The sequence below is a fragment of the Salvelinus fontinalis genome, chromosome 17, assembly GCF_029448725.1.
Source record: "Salvelinus fontinalis isolate EN_2023a chromosome 17, ASM2944872v1, whole genome shotgun sequence".
NCBI classification, from domain to species: domain Eukaryota; kingdom Metazoa; phylum Chordata; class Actinopteri; order Salmoniformes; family Salmonidae; genus Salvelinus; species Salvelinus fontinalis.
In genome coordinates, this window is record NC_074681.1 from 41,412,622 (window position 1) to 41,438,039 (window position 25,418).

Sequence of the window (25,418 nt, forward strand, 5' to 3'; positions counted from 1 at the left end):
TCTCTGCTCAACTCCATTGATGTCATGTTCATTTTGGAGTTGAGAACAATTTGGGTACATTCTGGCGTGACACTTAAGCATACTATAAGGTGGCTACATTGTAGCAATGGACACGTTCCAGTGGATTACTTTTGTCAAGTCATTGACCATTGTTGGTCACCGCCTTTCAAAGTGTTGCATTATGGTTAGAAAAATTGTCTGACTTGCGACTACATGTCAACTGCATGAACTTTACAAAAATGTGATCAAAGCTCATGCAGTTTTTGATGAAGTCGCTGCACCATGCAGCCATCACCTGCATTTTGGGAGGCCCTATTTGTCAACCAATGGGTGCTTTTGTTTGACCGATGTGAATGTCTAAATACGTGACTGAAACAGGAACCAGTTCAAATATAAAGCTACAGGGAATACAAATGAAAAGTGATATGAGACCTCTCTCTAACCAAATAATTGTACACACATTGTTTCCAGTTTGAGTGTATTTTGACATTTATTCAGACAAACTTTTATAAACAATAGCAGCTATGTTAACACTGTCATGTTGATCTTAGCCTTGCTGTTGGAAAGCAACTGCAGTGTCCGACTTTTAGCTGTCGCAGATGCACCTCACTCGACTTTCGTCTACTGTCGGTTGCTCTCGCCTTACCACTCAAACGAGCCCAATGCTTAGCGCATTGGAAGACAACCCCTCTGACATCGTCACAGCGTAGTATTTAGTGAATTATGGCGGAAGTTCGGAAACGTCAACATGTGCAAATTGAAGGGAAAACCTCGGATAAAAGCTCAGTATCCAAGAATGACAGTAAAGGGATGAAGAGCGTGAGGTCAGCCGTGTTTCTGAAGCTGTTTGCTGCCGGATTTTACGGGCTGAGCTCGTTTTTAATCGTTGTTGTGAACAAAAGCGTCCTCACCAGTTACAGGTATGCCTACAGTAATCTATGCATGGGCAGTTGGTTGGACTTTGGACACTAATGAAAGTACTAAAAACAGAGTGGGGTTGTTTGCTTATTCGGTCTCGGGGGTACCAAAATCAATGTAGCTGAATGTTTTGTGGCATAAAACTGTTTTACACATGCAGTACCAGTCAAAAGTTTGGACACCTCATTCCAGGTTTTTAATTTTGTTTGTATTTTCTACATTGTAGAAAAATTGTGAAGACAATAAACTATGAAATAACACATATGGAATCATGTAGTAACCAAAAAAGTGTTAAACAAATCAACATTTATTTTATATTTGAGATTCTTCATAGTAGCCACCTTGATGACAGCTTTGCACATTCTTGGCATTCTCTCAACCAGCTTCATGGGGTGGTCACCTGGAATGCATTTCAATTAACAGGGGTGCCTTAAGTTTAATTTCTGGAATTTCTTTCCTTCTTAATGCGTTTGAGCCAATCAGTTGTGTTGTGACAAGGTAGGGGTGGTATACAGAAGATAGCCCTATTTGGTGAAAGACCAAGTCCATATTATGCCAAGAACAGCTCAAATAAGCAAAGAGAAACAACAGTCCATCATTACTTTAAGACCTGAAGGTCAGTCAATCTGGAACATTTCAAGAACTTTGAAAGTTTCTTCAAGTGCAGCTGCAAAAAACATAAAGCGCTATGATGAAACTGGCTCTCATGTGGACCGCCACAGGAAAGGAAGACCCAGAGTTACCTTTGCTGCAGAGGATAAGTTCAGTAGAGTTACCAGCCTCAGAAATTGCAGGCCAAATAAATGCTTCAGAGTTCAAGTAACAGACACATCTCAACATCGACTGTTCAGAGGAGACTGTGTGAATAAGGCCTTCATGGTCAAATTACTGCTAAGGAAGAAACCACTACAAAATTACACCAATGAGAAGAGACATGCTTGGGCCAAGAAACACGAGCAATGGACATTAGACTGGTGGAAATCTGTTCTTTGGTCTGATGAGTCCAAATTTGAGATTTTTGGTTCCAACCGCCATGTCTTTGTGAGACGCAGAGTAGGTGAACGGATGATGTGTGGTTCCCACCATGAAGCACGGAGGAGGTGTGATAGTGTGGGGGTGCTTTGCTGTTGACATTGTCTGTGATTTATTTAGAATTCAAGGCACACTTAACCAGCATGGCTACCACAGCATTCTGCAGCGATACACCATCCCATCTGGTTTTCACTTAGTGGGACTATCATTTGTTTTTCAACAGGACAATGACCCAACACACCTCCAGGCTGTGTAAGGGCTATTTGTCCAAGAAGAAGAGTGATGGAGTGCTGCAGCAGATGGCCTGGCCTCCACAATCACCCGACCTCAACCCAATTGAGATGGTTTGGGATGAGTTGGACCGCAGAGTGAAAGAAAAGCAGCTAATAAGTGCTCAGCATATGTGAGAACTCCTTCAAGACTGTTGGAAAAACATTCCAGGTGAAGCTGGTTGAGAGAATGCCAAAAGTGTGCAAAGCTGTCATCAAGGCAAAGGGTGGCTACTTTGAAGAATCTCAAATAGAAATATATTTTAACACTTTTTTGGTTACTACATGATGCGATATGTGTTATTTCATAGTTTTGTTGTCTTCACTATTATTCTACAATGTAGAAAACAGTACAAATAAAGAGAACCCCTTGAATGAGTAGGTGTGTCCAAACCTTTGACTGGTACTTTACTTTCACAGTATTAAACATTATCTAAAGATTTTTGCTGACCACAGATTTATGTAGAGAAACACTGACTGCTTTGAATGTCAAACTTGTCATTGTGATTATTTTACCCTGAATAAAATGGCTGTAATGTTTTATTTCCAAAGAACTGCCTTTATTCCTACATGGTACTATTAGTCTATGGGAATTTACTCTGATACTGGCCATAATAGTTATGATAGGAGCCTACTTTCTCATACTGTATGCATTTGCTGAAGTCACATTTTTAATAATTTTTGTTTGCAGATTCCCCTCATCAACATGTGTTGGGATCGGTCAAGTAAGTATGCGCTTCATGAGTTACATCAATTGAAGAGTTGCTTATAAATTGCATACATTATTGCATTATTTTTTTTCCCCAGATGCTGGCTACAATACTAGTACTAGGAGCTGCAAAGGCAATAGGTGTCATCACATTTCCAGGTTTGGACAGGAGCATACCAAACAAGGTGATATGATGATTCCGTTCTATATCAGCAGCATACTATTATAATTAGAGGTCGACCGATTATGATTTTTCAACACCGATACCGATTATTGGAGGACAATAATAGCCGATACCGATTAATCGGCCGTTTACACACACACACAGCTCTGAAGTGACAATGAAACTGACAAGTCTGCTTAGGAGAAATACTCTCAACTGTTTGAATAAAAATAGACTTTAAGTTACCTGTGATGAGTGTTGAAAATAAAAACTGTCATTTCTATATGCAGGAAATCCTATTTTAATAATGGGCATGGTAAGAATTGACGACCAAAGTGCGAGTCATAATTCCCATGACACCTTCTAGCAAAATCTGAAAAGCGGTTCCTTCATTTATTCCATAGGATATTTTTTAGATTCACTTAAAATAAGGTAATTCACTTAAAATAATGTTTCGTGTAGGCTTACACCACCTTGCCAATTTTATAACTGTGTAGATATCCATAGGACAAGGTAACTCTGATCAATATTGGCTAAATATAAGCGAAGATCATTTTTTTTGTAGAGTGGATTTCTGAAAATATGTTGACAAACGTTACCTTATCCTAGTGAGATTTACACGGGTATCAAAACGTCGAGGCGGTTTAAGCCTGCACGAAACACAGACCTTATTTGAAGTAGATCAAGACATTCTCTATGGAAGACATGAACGGTAAAATAACGAAGGAACCCCTGTCAAATTCAGCTGCAAGTTATTACAGGAATTATAACGCGTCGACTATTTCTCTCTGAACCATATACCTTTGACTAATCCGGAAACTATCACCTCGAAAACAAAACGTTTATTCCGTTCCGTATTTTATCTAACGAGTGGCATCCATGAGTCTAAATATTCCTGTTACATTGCACAACCTTCAATGTTATGTCATAATTAGTTCGCAAAGAGCCAGACTGTTGCATATACTCTGCATGCAATGAACGCAAGAGAAATGACACGATTTCACCTGGTTAATATTGCCTGCTAACCTGGATTTCTTTTAGCTAAATATGCAGGTTTAAAAATATATACTTGTGTATTGATTTTAATAAAGGCATTGATGTTTATGGTTAAGTACATATTGGAGCAATGACAGTCATTGATTGATTGTTTTTTATAAGATAAGTTTAATGCTAGCTAGCAATTTACCTTAGCTTACTGCATTCGGGGCACAGGCAGGCTCCTCGTGGAGTACAATGTAATCAGTGTTAGAGCATTGGACTAGTTAACTGTAAGGTTGCAAGATTGGATCCCCCGAGCTGACAAGGTTAAAAATCTGTCGTTCAGGCAGAACGTTCCTAGGCCGTCATTGAAAATAAGAATGTGTTCTTAACTGACTTGCCTAGATAAATAAAGATTAAATAAAGGTGGAAAAAAAAAGAAAAAAGAAGGAAAATCGGCGCCCAAAAATACCGATTTCCGATTTGTTATGAAAACTTGAAATCGGCCCCGATTTAATCGGTCGACCTCTAAATATAATCTATTGTACATATACATTTTGTTGCTTAAATTTCCAAATTTCCAAATGCACCATATAACCCATTATTCAAGCTGAAGGGAGCTCAATTTTACAGTTTAAATGGCCCTTCTGTTGCTTTGATTTACATACAACCTACTGTCCAAAACAGTAATTGGTGAACATTTAAAGTGGGCGGTACATAGCCCCAAGCTGTATTTTGTTTTCCTCACCATAGATCCTCTCAGAAATAGATACACAATGGTTTCTCTCGGGAGTAGAATGTACACTGAGTCTTGCATCAGACAATAGAAACCGTGTACCTGTTTCAACATGCATTACTGTGTCTATAGTAGATTTTTATTCTGCCTTTGCAGATGTTTCCCCTACCGCTTCTGTATGTTGGGAATCAGGTGTCAGGACTCCTAGGAACCAAGCGACTCAAGTATGACGTCGTTCTTCTTCATTGACCCTGATATTCAATATTCACCACTTATGCTTCATATCACAGAAATAAAGAGTGATTCCTCACTAAATCAGGACAAAGAAGGCCATGATTTAGGGGATTTTTGCAAAATGTAATCCATAGAATAGTCCTTTGTATGCCTCCCAGGTGGCGCAGTGGTCTAAGGCACTGCATCGCAGTGCTAGCTGTGCCACTAGAGATTCTGTGTTTGAGTCCAGGCTCTGTCGCAGTCAACCGCGACCGGGAGACCATGGGGCGTCGCACAATTGGCCCAGCGTCGTCCGGGTTAGGGGAGGGTTTGGCCGGCAGGGATGTCCTTGTCCCATCGGGCACTAGCGACTCCTGTGGCGGGGCACGTGCAGTGCACGCTGACATGGTCGCCAGGTGCACGGTGTTTCCTCTGACACATTGGTGTGGCTGGCTTCCGGTTAAGTGAGCATTATGTCAAGAAGCAGTTGTAGCTTGGCTGGGTTTGTTTTTTGGAGTACGTACAGCTCTTGACCTTCGCCTCTCCCGAGTCCATACGGGAGTTGCAGCGTTGAGACAAGACTGTAACTACCAATTTGGATACCAGGAAATTGGAGAGAAAACAGGGTAAAAAAAAAAAAATACAGAAATTGTCCTTTGTAGGTAAGATTGTTGACATTTGTATCTAAAAGCATAAGTGATAAGTAATAAATACTGTATGCTGAATTTCATTAATAACATTTTGGCCTTACCCAGGCCTCTTAAGACTCCATAATGTTTCATTTGTAGATGCTACAAAGCAAAAATTGGTTCATATGAAGCTTTACCAATTGCTCTGTGGTATGAGTAGTTTTTTGATTTCAATAGCATTTTCTTTTTTTTACATTCATTTATGAATATCAAAAAATAAACATTAGTATTTTGAAAAACATCATGGATTTGGCATATTTTTCAATATATTGCTGAACAGAATATAGTCTATGGGAATATCAAAGTTCCAGAGTGGGATCTCAGTGAGTTTTAAAGTTATGGCCCATTTTATACAGAGAAATTGGCATAGCAGGCAATCACAGCCCTCCTTTTACTTGTATAATTGCACATCCTGCTAATCACCAGCAGAGGGTGAACATTTTGAATCCATTTTCACATTCACTCCGTGGGTAATGCTAACAAATTGGATCATAACTCTAAAAGTAGCTCTGGAACTTTGATATGCCATATTACAGTGCAGGTGCCAATGTTTGCTTTCTAGCACCTACACACTTAAAGGAGGCCTGGGTAAGACCAAAATGTCATAAATATACCAACGTTAATAAATTATTTCTGAATTATGCCGTTAGATACAATTGTCAAATTATATCATATGTCAACAATACTTCCTCCGATGGAGCATTCTATGGATTTAATTTAGTGAAAATGTTAATCGTGGTATTTTTGTTGTCCTGGTTTCATGAGGAATCACTCACAATCATACCACTGTGTTCTTTATATGTATTCTTTATCCTCTTCCAGTCTACCCATGTTTACAGTTTTAAGAAGATTCTCTATTTTGTTAACCATGTTGGCTGAGGGAATCCTACTGAAGTAAGTCCTCTTCAAATATTAGAAACCAATATTAGAAATGTCAAAATAAGATTGTATTTGATTTTTCATTGGGTGAATAACATGTTTCATTCCCCACAGAAAGACATTCTCTGGGCCTATCAAGGCAACCGTGTTTGCCATGATCTTTGGAGCTTTTGTAGCTGCGAGGTAAGAATTTGACTTGCTTGCTCTTAGGTTGCCTAGGCCAGATTGCTTTAAGCGCGTGTCTCGCCCGGCGGGTTCAGTTTACCATTGCAAAGTCTAGTATGTAGTTAAACTGTTGAAAAGGGAATTGTTCCCATTTAGTGTGGAAATACATGAAAGGAAGAAAAAAAACATCTCATTTGTTAAAAATCTGTTACAGCACCGATTTGGCCTTTGATCTTCAAGGCTATGTTTTCATAATGCTCAACAATGTTCTGACTGCAGCCAATGGGGCCTATGTGAAGCAGAAACTTGACTCCAAGGTAAGTGGCCAACAGTTTTTTTGTGAATACTTGACTTGTTCCTCTGTATTTGTATTAGAGCATAATAAAAGATGGGGAGAGGCCACCCCACTATATATTTACAGTACAGGTACTCATGTTTTATGTTATGTGTGCACCCGATTGAGACAATTCATGACTTCTGTACAGTATATCTATAAACAATGTGGTCCAGTGGGTCCACACACATACTGATATAAAAACAGACTTGGACCACACAGTCCGTGTCAATTTGATACCCTCAGCTCCTTTGGGTCTCACCATTTGAAGTATTGCCATTGTGTGTTGTGTTAATGTTTTTCCCAACCTATGTATGTGTTCACAGGAGCTTGGCAAATATGGGCTGCTATATTACAACGCTTTATTTATGATCATCCCTACAGTGGCATATGCACATTTCGCCGGGGATCTACAAATGGTAACAGGTTGTTGTTTGTGTGCGTTGCATGCCATGTTTGGGTGTAACTTATGTGCTGTGAAAAAACATCTGGCTATTGTTGTTACCCGTTAACTGACCCCACTTTTGTGGTGTTTCTCCTATTTCTATCCAAGGCATTGGAGTTTGAAGGGTGGTCGGACATGCTGTTTTTGTTCCAGTTTGTGCTTTCCTGTGTTATGGGGTGAGGGTATTGATATTTTCATAACATTTGGAAAGTATTCAGACCTTGACTTTTTCCACATTTTGTTACATTACAGCCTTATTTAAAAATTGATGAAATCGTTTTTTCCCTCAATGTACATACAATACCACATAATAACAAAGCAACAACAGGTTTTTAGACATTTTTGCAAATGTTTAAAAAAGTTTTTAAAAAATATCACAGTATTCAGACCCTTTACTTTATTGAGGCCCCTTTGGCAGGAATTGCAGCCTTGAGTCTTCTTGGGTATGATGCTAAAAGCTTGGCACACCTGTATTTGGGGAGTTTCTCCCATTAATCTCTGCAGATCCTCTCAAGCTTTGTCAGGTTGGATGGGGAGCGTCGCTGCACAGCTGTTTTCAGATCTCTCCAGAGATGTTCGATCGGGTTCAAGTCTGGGCTCTGGCTGGGCCACTCAAGGACATTCCGGGACTTGTCCCGAAGCCACTCCTGCGTTGTCTTGACTGTGTGTTTAGGGTCGTTGTCCTGTTAGAGGGTGAACCTTCGCGACAGTTAGAGGTCCTGAGCGATCTGGAACAGGTTTTCATCAAGGGTCTCGCTGTACTTTTCTCCGTTCATCTTTCCTTCGATACTTACTAGTCTCCCAGTCCCTGCCGCTGAAAAACATCCCCACAGCATAATGCTGCCACCCCCATGCTTCACCGTAGGGATGGTGCCAGGTTTCCTCCAGACGTGACGCTTGGCTTTCAGGCCAAAGAGTTCGATCTTGGTTTCATCAGACCAGAGAATCATGTTTCTCATGGTCTGAGAGTCCTTTAGGTGCCTTTTGGCAAACTCCAAGCGGGCTGTCGTGCCTTTTTACTGAGGAATAGTTTCCGTCTGGCCACTCTACCATCCAGGCCTGATTGGTGGAGTGCTACAGAGATGGTTGTCCTTCTGGAAGGTTCTCCCATCTCCACAGAGGAACTCTAGAGCTCTGTCAGTGACCATCGAGTTCTTGGTCACCTCCCTGACCAAGGCCCATCTCCTCTGATTGCTCAGTTTGGCCGGGCGGCCAGCTCTAGGAAGTCTTGGTGGTTCCAAACTTCTTTCATGTAAGAATGATGGAGGCCACTGTGTTCTTGGGGGACCTTCAATGCTGCAGAAATGTTTTGGTACCCTTCCCCCAGATCTGTGCCTTGACACAATCCTGTCTCGGAGCTCTACAGACAATTCCATTGACCTCATGGCTTGGTTTTTGCTCTGACATGGACTGTCAACTGGGGGACCTTATATAGACAGGTGTGCCTTTCCAAATCATGTCCAATCAATTGACTGTACCACACATGGACTCCAAGTTGTAGAAACATCTCAAGGATGATCAATGGAAACAGGATGCACCTGAGCTCAATTTTGAGTCTCATAGCAAAGGGTCTGAATATTTATATAAATAAGGTATTTCTGTTTTTTAATAAATTTCCAAAAACCTGTTTTTCGCTTTGTCATTATTGTGTGTAGATTGAGAATAAGGCTGTTACGTAACAGCACGTGGAAAAAGTCAGCGGGGTCTGAGTACTTTCCGAATGCACTGTATACCTGGTATAAGATTTCACTGCGATAATGGTCTGGGACGAGTCATTCATTGTACAATAGTTTGAATATTGTGCATTGTATTCTTGTTATAAGCCTATAGTTGGACAATTCGGTTGTCATAGAGTTTCTAGAAGCCTCACAACATTGTCAACCGCAATTAGTGTCAACATTGCTTCAGAATTAAATAAGTCATGTTATAACAAGATTGTTTATATATGGATTATTAATTCATAACGTCTTTTGTACTCTGTTTTGGCAGCTTTGTTTTAATGTACTCCATTGTGCTTTGCACTCAGCACAACTCTGCATTGACCACCACCATAGTGGGCTGTATTAAAGTGAGCCATCACTAAGTTGTTTTTATCAGTACACTACACTCACAGCCTTTACGTAGTTCTACACTGTCGTGACTAAAGTATTGACTGCTGTCTTACTACTTTCCACAGAATATTTTAGTCACGTATCTTGGAATGGTCTTTGGTGGAGACTATATTTTCACCTGGGTCAACTTCATTGGATTAAATATCAGGTAAATGAATGTTCTTCATTCAGCTTAATTCTGAAAGTACGGACCCTTCTCTTTTCGACTATTGCTACTGACAGGTCTACGCCCCATATACCGAAGTGTGATGGGGGTTTTCCTTATGTCATTGACTGAAGAGATGCCGTGAGTTTAATTTGAGCATCCTTCTCTTTGTCTCCCTAGCATTGCTGGCAGTCTGGTGTACTCCTACATCACATTCACAGATGAACAATCAAGTAAGCGAAGTGAAAAGATTAGCCAGGAAAATTTAGATTAGAAATTGTGTGTGTGAAAACAAATGGACTTGGTATTGTTATTAATGTCTGACATGTTTTATTTTCCTCTCCAAATGGTACTGTTATGTAAAGTATGTTCAACTTTCCCATTGGCTAATACTTGGCATAGCAAAAAGGCCTGTGCTTGAAATCCTAGATTTGGTCTATAGTTAATGCTATTCTATTTATATGGCCATAGTAATATTCATAATTTCACTTTATGGACATTTCTGAAATGTTTACTTGTCATTTCAACAGAAAAACCTTAATGGGGGTGCCACTGGAAGGTTGGAGCTGGACTTTGTAAGACGTACGTGTATGTCAAATTGATTTACTTTTGGCCACTATTTCAACATTTTCTTAATCATACTATCGCAAGACTGAATCCGTTTATTAAAGATTTGTGCCTAATCAAGTAAATGCAGAAACTATGGCTGGAATTCAATAAGACACAGTACTGTAAATGTTTTTCCTCTTGAGCCAACATCTGCAATGTTTAGCATGAATGCTATCTTCACAAACTTCTGGGAAATTGCCTTTTTGTCGGTTCTGCAATGTACTTGTTGACAATGTGCCTCTGATTCTCGACTTGTTTATTCACATTGCCACAACATTTTTTTTACACTATGCAGTGAGCCATTCGATACTTTGTTTATTCAAAAATGTTTTTGTGAACCTAATTTCTAAGCAAAGCGCTTGACATTTTTTACTATGTTCAACATTGTAAACCTCATGTTGGTTCCATGCATATTTGAAATATTGCTAGGTTTAATTTCCTGTCACACTGGTGAGAAATGTATGAAAACTTCCCCACATAATTTAAATCAATTTTATCATTAAAGTGCCTATTTTGCAGTTAGGCCACAGTAAAAACAGGTCACCAGTCTGAATACATTTATTAAATATGGCCACTGTTGTCACAGCCCGACTTGGTATACACTTCACTTTAATTTGTTATCAGGAAAACACTAAATCAACAATTTTGTTTTACCATTTGTGAATGTAGACCAAAAGCTACTGTAACAAAATCAAGTTCTCAAAACAATGTCCTGTTATTAAGAAACCTCCACTGAAACTAAATGGAGGTCCTTCACATTTGAAGCGTACAGTCAAGTTCTTTAGTTACAATTCGTAATAAGAGCTTGCTTAGAGGCTATCATGAAACTTGGCAGGTGAGAAGAAACATTACTGGTACCAGTCTCCGATTTCAAAAAGCATCACATCTCTCTAACATGGAGTCATTGTCAAACATCTTGCTGCAAAAAATGGGCCTGGGAAATAACGACTCCTTTAAAACAGCTCTGCTCAACAAGGAGAGGAGGCTTACGAGAGACCATAAAACAGACAGATTAGACACGGTTATCAAAAAGTATAATTTTACAAAATCTATACAAACTTTACACGTACTTACTGTCTAAAATCGAAAAACAAAATGAAAGCCTAATAAAATAAAAATATAGCGTTCCACAGGACATCACTGATGTCAGACGCTTTACACAAACAAACCTCGGGACAGACACTCCCATTGGTTCATTTCTTGCAATTAAAAATATGTCCATGGTTACGGCATATGGGGGCATCGTGTTTCAAATAAGCAATGATGTCATTCAGCAGTGTTGCGTTAACCACTCAATATCAACAAAGGATGAAAGTGCAACTTAGTGTGCCTGAAGCAGGCAGATTGGCGCTGTTGATCTAGAACCCTCTACATACAACACCACCCCTTCGATTTTCTGGTTTCAAATGGCTAGGACAGCAAATACCCATCAATCATACATTTCTTTAAAAAATATATAAATATATTTCACGTAAAAAAATATCAGACGATTTTTATTCTAATACAAATAGGAAAAAAGCATTGAGCGTAAAAATTTGAGATCGGTCTCCAAAAAAGGGAATAAGTAGAATGTGGTGGAAGTAATAGTAGGTAGGAGTTTAGGAACTGTGGTACTTTGGATGTGTGGAGCGTTGGAGGTTTTGCTGGATGGGGGGACGAGGCAGGGCTGCCCTCCCGTTTGCTGGTGTGGCCCAGCTGGGTTTGGTTGGTTAGTACGGGTCGTATTCATTAGCCACTAAACGGACGAAAACAGATGGAAGGAAACAGGGATGGACTACCTGAACTTGTCCAATAAGAAATGCTAGTTTTCCGTTGCTAAATGTTTTGCTTCCGTGTGCACTAATTAATACGACCATGGTTTTTAAAGGTTTGGTTCTGTGCCCTTTGACCTCTGAGAAGGGGTCGTCATCTATCATCAGTCCTCCTGCTGGAGTGTCGTCGATGTTCTGGAGGGTTCCGGCTCCCCCTGTTCCAGTGACTCCGCCTCCGTCCGGCACCTCTTGGCCGGCCTGTCATAGAGGAGCGCGTCTTCATCGTAGTGACCGTCGGCACGGTGGGGCTCCAGGGAGCCGTTCCTGTTGAGGTTGGGCACGACGGCCGCTGCCTGGCAGCCGTTGGAGTCATTGTCCGAGGCGGTGGGAGCAAGGAAAGCGTCCAGACAGGGGTGGTCGTCAGTGGAATGGGAGGGTTCTGCTTCGACTTCATTCGCCACTGTGGACGATTGAGAACCTTCTCCAGAGCCAGAGTTTTGACTCACTACACCTATTGGAGGAAAGATAAGAGTGAGCTGCTGACGTCATGAATTATGTAGGGTCTTCACAAGAATTCACATTTGTTCTTAATCGTTTTAACAGTATTTCATGTTCCCTGAGTATATTTCTCCCTTACCGTTGTGGCTGCTGCTGCCGTCCTCCCTCTCAGAGTGGCTGGTGCTACTGTTTGAGGTGGTGGGAGGGGGCGAGGCCGCCCGGCTGGAAGTGACGCTCTCCGTCTCGTCTAGCAGCCGGTCCATGTAGTCCCTGAGACACACGGGGTAAACAACCAACCACACAGTCAGCATCAACTACAGCCTACCAGCATAGCACTATAGTGTTAAAAGGATATTTGATTCATACCCCTAGAACAGTGTCAACAGTGGGTATGGTTCACAAAACAAAAGGTTATCACACATTTTGAATGTGTATTAGTGACAAGTTACATTTCATTGAATATGGGTCTTTCTCTAAACTAGGGTACCAGTGAGGCTTTCACGCCCCTTAACTTTTTCCACATTTTGTCATCACTGGTCTACACACAATACCCCATGTCAAAGTGGAATTATGTTTTTAGAAATTTTTACAAATAAAAAATAAGCTGAAATGTCTTGAGTTAATAAGTACTCAACCCCTTTGTTTTGGCAAGCCTAAATAAGTTCAAGAGTAAAATTTTGCTTAAGGTCACATAATAAATTGCATCGACATGATTTTTGAATGACTACCTCATCTCTGTATCCCACACATACAGATAATTGTATGGTCCCTCTGTAGAGCAGTGAATTTCAAACGGATTCAACCACAAAAACCAGGGAGGTTTTCCAATGCCTCGCTAAGAAGGGCAACTATTGGTAGATGGGTAAAGATGGGAAAAAAAGCTGACAATGAATATCCCTTTGAGTATGGTGAAGTTATCAATACACCGAGTCACTACAAAGATACAGGCTTTCTTCCTAACTCAGTTGCCAGAGAGGAAGGAAACTGCTCAGGGATTTCACCATGAGGCCAACAGTGAGCTTAATGGCTGATATACTAACCTAAAATGACAGAATGAAAAGGAAGCCTGTACAGCCTTAAATCAACTCTGGACCTTGAAGCCAGTTCCACTGCATTTTCTCATTGTTGAAAAAGTGTTGAATACCCCTGCTGTACAGAATACAAATATTCCAAATCATGCATCCTGTTTGCAACAAGGCACTAAAGTAATACTGCAAAAAAATGTGGCAAAGCATTTATTTTTTTTGTCCTGAATACAAAGTGTTATATTTTGGGAAAATCCAATTACACACATTACTGAGTACCACTCTCCATATTTTCAAGCATAGTGGTGGCGGCATCATGTTATGGTTATGCTTGTAATCATTAAGGACGGGGAGTTTTTCAGGATAAAAAAAGAAATGGAATGGAGCTAAGCACAGGCAAAATCCTAGAGGAAAACCTGGTTCAGTCTGCTTTCCACCAGACACTGGGAGATGAATTCATCTTTCAGGAGGACAATAACCTAAAACACAAGGTCAAATCTACACTGGAGCTGCTTACCAAGAAAACGGTGAATGTTCTTGAGTGACCGAGTTACAGCTTTGACTTCAGTCTACTTGAAAATCTATGGCAAGACCTGAAAATTGTAGTCTAGCAATGATCAACAACCAATTTGACAGAGCTTGTAAAATTTTGAATAGAATAAGTGGGCAAATGTTGAACAATCTAGGTGTGCAAAGCTCTTAATAAGAGACTTACCCAGAAAGACTCACAGCTGTAATCGCTGCCAAAGGTGCTTCTACTAAGCATTGAGTCAGATCTGTATTTCATTTTCAATACATTTGCAAAAATTCCTAAAAACATGTTTTCAATTTGTCATTATGGGGGTACTTTGTGTAGATGTGAGAAAATCCATTTTGAGTTCAGGCTGTAACAACAGGCACTGTAAAGGGGAAACATTTATATTAAACACAATTCACTAATTCATTTAAAACCAAAATCGTGTGACAAAACAGTTTTCTGTCCTTGCATTTATGGCAGTGTAAGTTGTCGTTATATAATATATTAAGCATAAATCAGTTAAATTAGACATTGAACTCGAACCCTGTAAGAATCCTGGATCTAGTTGTCGGACAGCTTTTTGTATAGGGATCTCAGAAATCAATCCAGTGTAACTACGTAACGTTTCGTGTCTCATGTTACCGGGAGAACATTTCTGAATGACAGTCAAGTGATGAACAGCTGTGGTGATAGCGCACGCGATGCAACAACACAGACCAAGTCCTGGAAAAAAGGTGTTCGCAAGGAATGTCAAGAATATGTCTCATTTGTTATGTCGGTGAAGACAGTGGCGCCTGGATACACGTTGGATCTAATATCCCTAGCAAATTGATGTTCATCTGTTGTAGTCTGCTTGGATTTAACAGAGAAAGTACGAAGGTAATGAGATCATGTTTTGTGCCTCGGATTTGACACCCGAGTCTACTGGGCGCAATTGTGTAGGATAGACTGTTGCGCAACAACCAGCGCTATTCCTATTAATTATTCTGGATATAATGACAAATGACGTAGTAGTCTACTTCACAATATGATCTGGTAATTAAATAACATGACAAATGTTGGATTCCATGTTACACCTGCAATTTTAAACAATACAAGTCGCTTAAAGTAGCCTACTTGAATTCAGAAATTCAAGTACTGGAATAGGCCTACCTATAGGCCTAAAATCAGACATTGCCTTAATTTCGTGCTTGAAAAGTCATAAATGATAAATTCTCATGCTCCCTTATAATTATCTGTGATTTCATTTTTGATCAGTCTTTGTGGACGCGTTCATGTTTCCCGCATCTTTAATTGAAGGCTTTCGCACTACTCCGTTGCGTTTTAAAAGCACGTACGGTTATAATTAGGACGACATCTAATGCTGGCTTCAACTTCGCTTTCCATACAGATCCTTCTATTACAAAAAGGTACCTGGTTTTTGGTCGCTTTCTCATGATAAAAACAGCGAAAGTGAGATTAATGCTGCCGCTATTCATGGTTTATTATGTGTGCCTGCGTCGGCCACAGGAAGATCGCCACGCAAATCAATATTCTCACATATTTTAGAATGTAATAATCATTTGAATATCAATGCATTGGCAAATGCATAAAAAAATCCATAATTCTCAACGTGGTAATGGCCTTTTAGATACATTTTAATACTTTATTTTTTATTTTTTTGGGGGGGGGGGGGTATCTATTAGGCCCTATATGTACAATTGTATAACATTGAGGTCCTTAAATTACAATTAAGTGATTGAAGTCCCTGAAAGTCCTTGAATTTGACTTGCCAATGTCTGTATGAATCCTGCTTAAAGGATGTATAGTCCTATGCCTATGTTGTATAGGTGGAGTTATGGGCCAATTCGCATATATTCCTCTAAGTACACGTGGAACGGCATACAAATATTTTTCCATTTTGTTTCAAACCGTTTTAAAATGTTGATCCTAATGTCACACACTGGCCCAATTATTTATAGAAAGACCCATATGCTCTTCGTTATATGTTTAAAATGCATCTGAAATCAGGTAAGTCAATCTATAATATATTGAATTGTATAACGTAACAAATTTTTTGACTTAATCAAATATTTGAAAGATTTGTGAAAGCATTTGAAAAGTACTTGGTCTGGTGAAAATACTTACGTGACACCGGGGTGAAGGCTGTATTTCCTTTTCCCCAGCCTGGTTTGCTGTGCAAAGAAATCATAACGCTCAGACTTCTTCCACATGTAATAAAAGGCCACACATTCTCCTACTGACCTAGTTCTCACCTGAAAAATGTAATATCAGCAGACAACGAGATAGCCATTATTACCTTCGCCTTCCAGAGCTGGACTCAATTCAATTTCAACTCCCCAGTCAATTCTATGATGGATGAGTCGAAATGCAATTTGTGAATTGAAAAAAAAAAAAAATGAAAAAAAAAAATGAAAAAGTAGGAGTAGCTTTTCAATTCATAAACTGATTTTCGATTCCTCACGAAAGTTGAATGAGGTTCAAATGGAATTGACCCCAACCCTGATTGCTTTAAAAAACACATCATATGCAACTCTCAAATCAACATGAAGATTAGTATCATTCTTAAATGTCAATATACTTTTCAATCAAATACTGTAGCAAATATAATAGGATATCTCGAAGATAAACATAGCTTACCTTGTTGGCTTGTATTGAATTAAAGTCTTTCCCATAAGCTTTTAGTCCTTGCTCAAAATATCGACATTCTTCTTCTGTCCACACAGACAGCTCTTCTGTGACAGAGGGAAAGCGTTATCATGACAACTTGCTGCATTCAAATAATACATCATAAAAACTATGAAAATGTTACCGGTCCCAGGCGTAGGATGCTATGAACAAGACACAAACAAAAGCCAGGACCCAAGTAACCCAAGGAAAGCCTTTATCATCAAAATACTTCAATAAGCCATACATGCCTGGTGAGATAATTACGAGAAAATATGCCAGATGTCTTGACTGAAATCAAGAGAAAGTTCAAATCATTTCACTGCTGGTCTTACCTCTAGCTGCCTTCACATTAAACTTCAGTCTTCTTAAAGCTTCCTCTGTGTCAAATTCACACCTGACCAACTCATAAAGCGCCTGTGGAAAGACAACATTGTAAAGAAGACAGTTACAGACAATAGTGCACACCGAAGTCTTTATGGTAATGGTGCTTGTTTAGTACAGTTGAAGTCAGAAGTTTACATTCACATTAGCCAAATACATTTAAAAACTCAGTTTAACACGATTTCTTACATTTAATCCTAGTAACAATTCCCTGTCTTAGGTCAGTTAGGATCACCACTTTATTTTAAGAATGTGAAATGTCAGAATAATAGTAGAGAATGATTTATTTCAGCTTTTATTTCTTTCATCACATTCCCAGTGGGTCAGATTATTATTTGGTAGCATTGCCTTTAAATTGTTTAACTTGGGTCAAACGTTTTGGCTAGCCTTCCACAAGCTTCCCACAATAAGTTGGGTGAATTTTGGCCCATTCCTCCTGACAGAGCTGGCGTAACTGAGTAAGGTTTGAAGGCCTCATTGCTCGCACAAGCTTTTTCCATTCTGCCTACAAATTGTCTATAGGATGGAGGTCAGGGCTTTGCGATGGCCACTCCAATACCTTGACTTTGTTGTCCTTAAGCCATTTTGCCACAACTTTGGAAGTATGCTTGGGGTCATTGTCCATTTGGAAGACCCATTTGCAACCAAGCTTTAACTCCTGACTGATGTCTTGAGATGTTGCTTCAATATATCCAATGTTCCTTTCCTCATGATGCCATCTATTTTGTGAAGTGCACCAGTTCCTCCTGCAGCAAAGCACCCCACAACATGATGCTGCCACCCCCATGCTTGATGATTGGGATGGTGTTCTTCGGCTTGCAAGCCTCCCCCCTTTTCCTCCAAACATAATGGTCATTATGGCCAAACAGTTCTATTTTTGATTCATCAGACCAGAGGACATTTCTCCAAAAAGTACAATCTTTGTCCCCATGTGCAGTTGCAAACCGTAGTCTGGCTTTTTTATGGCGGTTTTGGAGCAGTGGCTTCTTCCTTGCTGAGCGGCCTTTCAGGTTATGTCGATATAGGACTTGTTTTACTGTGGATATAGATACTTTTGTACCTATTTCCTCCAGCATCTTCACAAGGTCCTTTGCTGTTGTTCTGTGATTGGCACTTTCGCACCAAAGAACGTTCATCTCTAGGACACAGAACACGTCTCCTTCCTGAGTGGAATGACGGCTGTGTGGTCCCATGGTGTTTATACTTGTGTACTATTGTTTGTACAGATGAAAGTGGTACCTTCAGGCGTTTGGAAATCACTCCCAAGGATGAACCAGACTTGTTGAGGTCTACAATTTTCTTCTCTGAGGTCTTGGCTGATTTCTTTTGATTTCCCACTGAGTTTGAAGGTAGGCCTTGAAATACATCCACAGGTACACCTCCAATTGACTCAAATTATGTCAATTAGCCTATCAGAAGCTTCTAAAGCCATGACATTGTTTTCTGGAATTTTCTAAGCTGTTTAAAGGCACAGTCAACTTAGTGTATGTAAACTTCTGACTCACTGGAATTGTGATACAGTGAATTATAAGTGAAATAATCTGTCTGTAAACAATTGTTGGAAAAACTACTGGTGTCATGCACAAATAAGATGTCCTAAACGACTTGCCAAAACTATAGTTAGTTAACAAGAAATGTGTGGAGTGGTTGAAAAATGCGTTTTAATGACTCCAACCTAAGTGTATGTAAACTTCCGACTTCAACTCTAGGTGGCATAAAGTTTTGGAACAGTGAAATGTGAAGGCTTAAACTTTTCCAATAAACAAAGATTTCCGTTGCGAATCGTTTTTCTATGGTGTGCCCTACTGAACACAAGCCTGGATGCCAGTCGGCTCGACTGTGGTGGTCTTCATACCTGCTCATTGTCTTTGATATGGGATCCCTCAGGGATGGCATCCACTCCCTTCTCCTCTCCTGTTCGTTTTGACGCCTCCGTCAAAAACTCCACAACCTTTCCCTCGGGAAGGAACTCAGGGTCCCATAAAAGCTGGTCATCATTTTCATATACTGGAACGTGTGAACAAAAGAGAGGGGGAGAAAGAGAGAAGGAAAAAAATACATTTTATTTCCCATTTACCTCTGTGATTGGAAGATATTTCACTTGAACTTAATTAGTGCATTGTAATTGCAAACATAACGTCTTACCTTTCTCATTGTCTTTATATTTACAAAGGCCAGAGGGCGTTTCAGCCTGATACATGGAACCAACCATGATTTCCTGTCCAGGTCAAACAAACATTGTTTAGTTTCACAAAATCGAAAGTGTGCTTCAAATGAATAACATGTCTTTAAGGTTAGAACTACCATATCTAACGAATGATTAAACAATAATAAAAAACCATATATTTACCTTTTTCCAATCATCGGAAGGGACATAATCTTCGTCTTCTGATTCTTCCTCTGCATCATTATCTGAAACAAGATTTGGCATTTTGACTCTTTTCACTAGCTAGGTTTCCATCCGAATTGGCGACAGAATTTCACGTGAATATTCTAAAATCCGCATAAACACTAAGCCCCTTTTCCCACCAAATGTATTTGTTGCAGATAAAATGTTTATCCTACATGTACTTTACTCACATAAAAAGGTTGGATGGAAGCCTGGTTACTGACACATATTAGTTCTCATTTTGAACCACTGGGTTAAAACACATAGAACAAGATCTCACAAACTATCCAATACAAAAAAAAAAAAAACATTGCTCGTGAGTAAGCAAAGGTGCATACTTTGAAAGTACTTGAGCTTCTGTGATCCACGTATCAGCTCTGCCGTGCAGTGGGATTTGACGGAGCGCGCGTGACCCTCGTTTGACAACTGGTTCTCGTTTCCCAGTCCTGAAGAGATCTTCACCCTCTCGGTCTGAACACACACACATCACGGAGTTACACACAGATTAGTCATCAATGGCGCATTAGTCAAAAACGCCCCTGTGAAACAACAAAATTGCCATTCATTCATTCATATAATAATATATGCCATTTAGCAGTCATGCGTGCATGTTTTAAGTATGATCAGCATTTTAAATACTATCAGCAGATTTGTAACTATACTGAACAGAAATATAAACGCATTTCAAAGATTTTACTGACTTACAGTTCATATAACGAAATCAGTCATTTGAAATAAATTCGTAAGGCCCAAATCTATGGATTTTATGACTGGGAATACAGATATGCATCTGTTGGTCACAGATACCTTAAAAAAAGATAGAAGTGTGAATCAGAAAACCAGTCAGTATTTGGTGACCACCATTTGCCTCATGCAGGATGACACATGTCATTCGCATACAGTTGATCAAGCTGTTGATTGTGGCCTGTGGTGTGTTGTCTCACTCTTCAATAGCTGTACGAAGTTGCTGGATATTGGCGGGAACTGGAACACGCTGTCGTACACGTAAATCCAGAGCATCCCAAACATGCTTAACGGGTGACATGTCTGGCGAGTACACATGCCATGGAAGAACTGGGACATTTTCAGCTGCTTGGAATTGTGTACAGATTCTTACAACATGGGTCCATGCATTATCATGCTGAAACATAAGGTGGTGGCGACGGATGAATGGCACGACAATGGGCCTCAGAATCTCATCCCAGTAACTCTGCGCATTCATTGAATGCAATTGTGTTTGTTGTCCGTATCTTATGTCTGCCCATACCATAACCCCACCACCACCACGAGGCTCTCTGTTCACAACGTTGAGGCCGGTTGGACGTACTGCCAAATTCTCTAAAACGACGTTGCCGGTGGCCTATGGTAGAGAAATGAACATTCAATGCTCTGGCAACAGCTCTGGTGGACATTCTTGCAGTCAGCATGCCAATTGCACACTCCCTCAAAACATGAGACATCTGTGGCATTGTGTTGTGATAAAACTGCATATTTTAAATGTGGCCTTTTATTGTCCTGAGCACAAGGTGAACCTGTGTAATGATCATGCTGTTTAATCAGCTTCTTGATGTGCCCCCCGTCAGGTCGATGGTTTATCTTGGCAAAAGAAAAATGCTCACTAATAAAGTAAACAAATTGTTCACAACATTTTTGAGAAATACACTTTTTGTGCATATGGAAAATGTCTGGGATCTTTTATTTCAGCCAATGAAACATGGGACTAACACTTTACATGTTGCGTTTATATTTTTGTTCAGTGTCGTATACATTTCTGACTAAATATGTAAACTTAGTTGGCTACAGAATGTGTAGTACTGATTTATAACAATCAAATTAGTGCAATAAGGTGCAAACAAGCATTCCTTCTTTATGAGTGTGTTGATTGCTATCCCTGTTATTTCAGGAGATTCATGGCACCCACCTTACTCCTCTTCAGCTCACCAGTGCTTCTGCTGCTTTCATCATTGTCCAGCTCCTCCTCCTCTTCCTCCTCTTCGTCATCCTCTAACTCGTCATCCTCTAGGTCTTCCTCATCTTCTTCCTCTCCATCTGCAGGTGAACCACCGCCGTATCCGTACATACTCAACAACTCATGAATGGGCATCTCTCCCTCCTATGGCACAAATAAGACAACTTTTGTTGCACACTGGATTTAGTGGATTACACCTAACAGACTAGCTAGCTTCACATGATCAATATGTGAGTGTTTCCTTCTGATATAAATCACTGGTATAACGTTACAATAACGGGTCAAATAGTCAATATCTATAACTAAAAGTTTACTGTTCCCAGGGTTGTATTCATTAGAGCATTCACTGCAGCGAAACGCTCTGCAACGTAAAACAAGTGTTTCTTATTGGACAAGTTTGGGTAGTCCCTCCCTGTTTCAGTCCATCGTCTTCCGATCAGTGCCTAATGAATAGGACCCTGGATAACTTTCAAACCACAAGAAGAAATTATGTTGAGACGCACCCGTGCAAGGTCGTCAATCTCATTGCTGAAGTTGGTCTCTCCCTCGAGCATCTCCTCCTCTTCCAGTGTGCGTTCGTCGTCAAAGTCGTGAATGAGCATATCTGCTGAAGGATCAAACTCACAGTCGTCTGCTGAACCTCCTAAGGAAAAAACACACCGGGAAACTGAGGAGATACTTGATAAAGTGCTACATGATTTATAACAAACACTATTATGACACAAGCTAGGTTTCCATCCAATTGGTGACAGAGTCAGGCAAATATTCTAAAAGTCGCATAAAGAAAATACGCACATTTTCCCACCAGTGGTGCGTTACCACCAAACAGACTTTCTGCAGATAAAAATCTGCTGAACGTATATTTTCATATACTGAATAAAAATCTAAAGTTCATGTGTTTCCATCGCATTTTCAACTCCACCGATAGTTTAGTCACGAACTGTTGCGGTAAATAGCAAATGTGCTTACTCTGGTCTTAGCATGTGCGCTCTAGGCAACAGCTCGCCGATACAGTGCGGGCAGGATAGTCTACATGAGATTTATGGCAAAGAGCAAGAATATTTTTCATTATCAAACGGCAGTCAAGCATCGATCATGTCAACAGAATAAGACCCTCGATACTTATTGGAAAGGAGCATCAAGCTCATCCCCTTGCACTTTCTCCAGCCTGAGAAGTTCATAACTTATTTCATCTGTAGCCTAATAAACTGTATGGTTTCTTTCCCGATTCGTAGTGGGAGGACCACACACCATATCATTGTTTGACTCCAAGGTTCCACCACTTATTCTCGCAAAATACATTTTACTGACAAAAAGATCCCACCATGTCGAACGAACAAATGATCTGTCGGCATTTATAAAAATTGTACAGAAACTTCCTGTTTCTATCAGGGGTTCCTAAACTGCTTCAACCAGGCCCCTCTTCCAGCATTGGGGAACATCTCTCACCACCCCCATACACCACATCTATTTCTATGGGCACAAACACTGTTCATGACACAAACCGCAGTACTCTCCAGAGGGTGGTGTGGTCTGCCCAACAAATTACTGGGGGCACACTTCCTGCCCTCCAAGACACCTACAGCACCCGACATCACTGCAAGGCCAAAAAGAGTATCAAGGACATCAACCACCCGAGCCACAGCCTGTTCACCCCACTATCATCCAGAAAGCCATGACAGGTGCATCAAAGCTGGGACAGAGACTGAAAAACAGCTTCTATCGCAAGGCCATCAGACTGTTAAATTGCAGTCTGATGGCCTTCCACCTGGTTACTCAACCCTGCACTTTAGAGGCTGCTGCTCTATGTACATGGAATCACTGGCCACTTTAATAACAGAACACTAGTCACTTTAATAATGTTTACATACTGCTTTACTCATTTCAAATGTATATACTGTATTCTAGTCAATGACATGCCGACATTGCATACCCTAATATTTATATATTTCTTAATTCCATTATTTTGCTTTTAGATGTGTGTATTGTTGTGAATTGTTAGATACTACTGCACTGTTGCAGCTAGGAACACAAGCATTTCGCTACACCCGCGATAACATCTGCTAAATATGTGTATGTGACCAATAAAAAAAAAATGGAAGCTGTTCACATCCCTATTGTTGGCAGCCCCTCTTGTGCCCCACAGTTTGGGAATCACTGATCCATCACTGCTGTCACGATTATTATTTATATGGTATGACTACTCGCATAAAAACGGTGGATCGAAATGTGGTTAGCGTGGTGTGTTCAGCACAATTTTACTTCAAATCAAATGTATTTATGAAGCCCTTCTTACATCAGCTGATATCTCAAAGTGCTGTACAGAAACCCAGCCTAAAACCCCAAACAGCAAGCAATGCAGGTGTAGAAGCAGGCATGTTAATGATTTAATGAGGGATTAAAATGAACATATCAATGAGCATATACCTTTCTCTCAGTTGTAATACAACAATATTTACCTGGGCTCGTACTCCCAATGGAGGGCTAAAACACAAAACACAATTAGTCACAACCAGATACCGATACACAAGTACGGTTGATGCCAAAACATGTAGTTTTGCTATAACTTTACGGTTCAGAGATACTGTCAGTGAATTATGCTGTTTTCTGGATGAGGTCAAGATTGTCTCCAGGCAACCTAGGCCTGAACAAAAACATGAATATGAACTACCTACAATACAGCAAACTGATCATCAGTCTGGGTAGTGGATGGAAGTGGAAGTCAAACTAAAAGCGCGCCTGAAACTTATGCCTGGCTCCTTGTTGGCCAACGCCAAGGTAGAATAGACATTACTGTAGCTAACGTTAGCTGGTTCTAGCACGGAGAGAACTCTGATCAGGCCTTCATTGAAACAAGTCATATCATCAATTTCAGGAGAGCGCTAACGTAGTTTTTGATAAACAAGTGGGTTGTTCTCACAATGTAGACACTTAGGTATGAATGATTAGCTAGCTAACGTTACCTATTTTCTAGCCTCTGCCTCAGCTAACTTTAGCTAGCTAAGTTAGTTATTCAAATAGTTAGCCACCTAGCTTCGTTTTCAATATGCAGAATACCACCAGGTCAACAACAAAAATAATACAATAGCACTCTAAATATTAAATTCTATATTTTCGAGTGGGTAACGTTAACGCTAGCAGTAGCTTAGCTACGAAGCTAGCCAGCATCGCTAAACTGAAGTTTGAAAAATACAACTTATGGAAACGCGACTAGTTTAACATTTAAAAATGTATATCTCTTCTCCGTATTTTTAGGACATATTTTTTGCTTCTCATTTGGGACCTGTGCACCCGCCAGAATCAACTCTATAAATAAAAATAAATAAAACATTTTTATTATCCCGAATATTTATTAGAGTTTCCTTCCTACCTCCGCCATGTTTGAAATCCTTTAGGGTTACATTGGGGGTCAGCAATTTCCCGGATTGACTTGCCCCGCCCATACACATATTTTCCCCTACAACTCGGTCATGGCTAGAAAGGGTACAGCGTTTGTCAAATTGCTGTCAAAAGTTATTTTGGGGGTCATTTTAGCTCAGCCTAATCCTCTTCCTAAGCTAATATTTTAACCTGCTTCGTTAATTATAATAACCTGCTGCGTATGTTCTCCTAACCTGTTACGAAAATCTGACGAAAAGTGTAACCCATCTAATCAAAACCCTACAACTCAGAGGGCTATATCAGAGGAAGAGGACAGGAGTAGCCCAATTTGGCGGGAAATCTGTCTCCCTCCAGCAGGTGCTGTTTTTTTCTCTTTTCTTGCCTAGATAAATTAAAGGTGTAAAAAATAAATAAATCGGGGTCCAAAAATACCGATTTCAGA

General features: G+C 40.1%; 2 protein-coding genes across 4 annotated transcripts; one reads left to right on the forward strand and one right to left on the reverse strand.

Moving 5' to 3' along the window:
* The first annotated feature begins 607 nt into the window (after positions 1-607).
* LOC129814408 (UDP-N-acetylglucosamine/UDP-glucose/GDP-mannose transporter-like) lies at positions 608-10,986 on the forward strand. Its single transcript, XM_055867513.1, has 13 exons — positions 608-920; positions 2,911-2,944; positions 3,027-3,113; positions 4,962-5,029; positions 6,530-6,601; positions 6,701-6,769; positions 6,966-7,068; positions 7,412-7,504; positions 7,639-7,706; positions 9,520-9,598; positions 9,707-9,789; positions 9,967-10,019; positions 10,317-10,986. Exons 1-13 carry the CDS (start codon positions 724-726, stop codon positions 10,325-10,327), a joined length of 1,017 nt encoding a protein of 338 aa, XP_055723488.1. The 5' UTR covers positions 608-723; the 3' UTR covers positions 10,328-10,986.
* mier1b (mesoderm induction early response 1b, transcriptional regulator) lies at positions 10,938-25,047 on the reverse strand. 3 transcript variants are annotated; one of them, XM_055867511.1, is made up of 13 exons: positions 24,966-25,047; positions 24,055-24,079; positions 22,099-22,238; positions 21,548-21,739; positions 19,965-20,097; positions 19,588-19,649; positions 19,383-19,455; positions 19,093-19,244; positions 17,189-17,270; positions 16,827-16,918; positions 16,314-16,441; positions 12,784-12,914; positions 10,938-12,657 (listed from the first exon to the last, which is right to left on the reverse strand). In XM_055867511.1, exons 1-13 carry the CDS (start codon positions 24,972-24,974, stop codon positions 12,311-12,313), a joined length of 1,566 nt encoding a protein of 521 aa, XP_055723486.1. In that variant the 5' UTR covers positions 24,975-25,047; the 3' UTR covers positions 10,938-12,310. The 3 variants fall into 3 exon arrangements, with proteins under 3 accessions (XP_055723486.1, XP_055723487.1, XP_055723485.1); XM_055867512.1 differs by having other exon boundaries at positions 16,314-16,360; positions 16,827-16,921; XM_055867510.1 differs by having other exon boundaries at positions 16,827-16,921.
* Positions 25,048-25,418: the final 371 nt, after the last annotated feature.

Bases quoted from the DNA above. Each gene is read 5' to 3' on its own strand.
- LOC129814408 (XM_055867513.1), top strand. From the start codon at position 724: ATGGCGGAAGTTCGGAAACGTCAACATGTGCAAATTGAAGGGAAAACC. The intron at 7,505-7,638 runs GTAACAGGTTGT...TTTCTATCCAAG, and splicing joins TCGCCGGGGATCTACAAATG to GCATTGGAGTTTGAAGGGTG. The intron at 9,790-9,966 runs GTAAATGAATGT...TTGTCTCCCTAG, and splicing joins TTCATTGGATTAAATATCAG to CATTGCTGGCAGTCTGGTGT.
- mier1b (XM_055867510.1), bottom strand. The intron at 19,650-19,964 runs GTATGCACCTTT...ATCTTGTTTCAG, and splicing joins GAAGCTCAAGTACTTTCAAA to ATAATGATGCAGAGGAAGAA. The intron at 17,271-19,092 runs GTATGAAGACCA...GTCTTTCCACAG, and splicing joins ATATCAAAGACAATGAGCAG to GCGCTTTATGAGTTGGTCAG.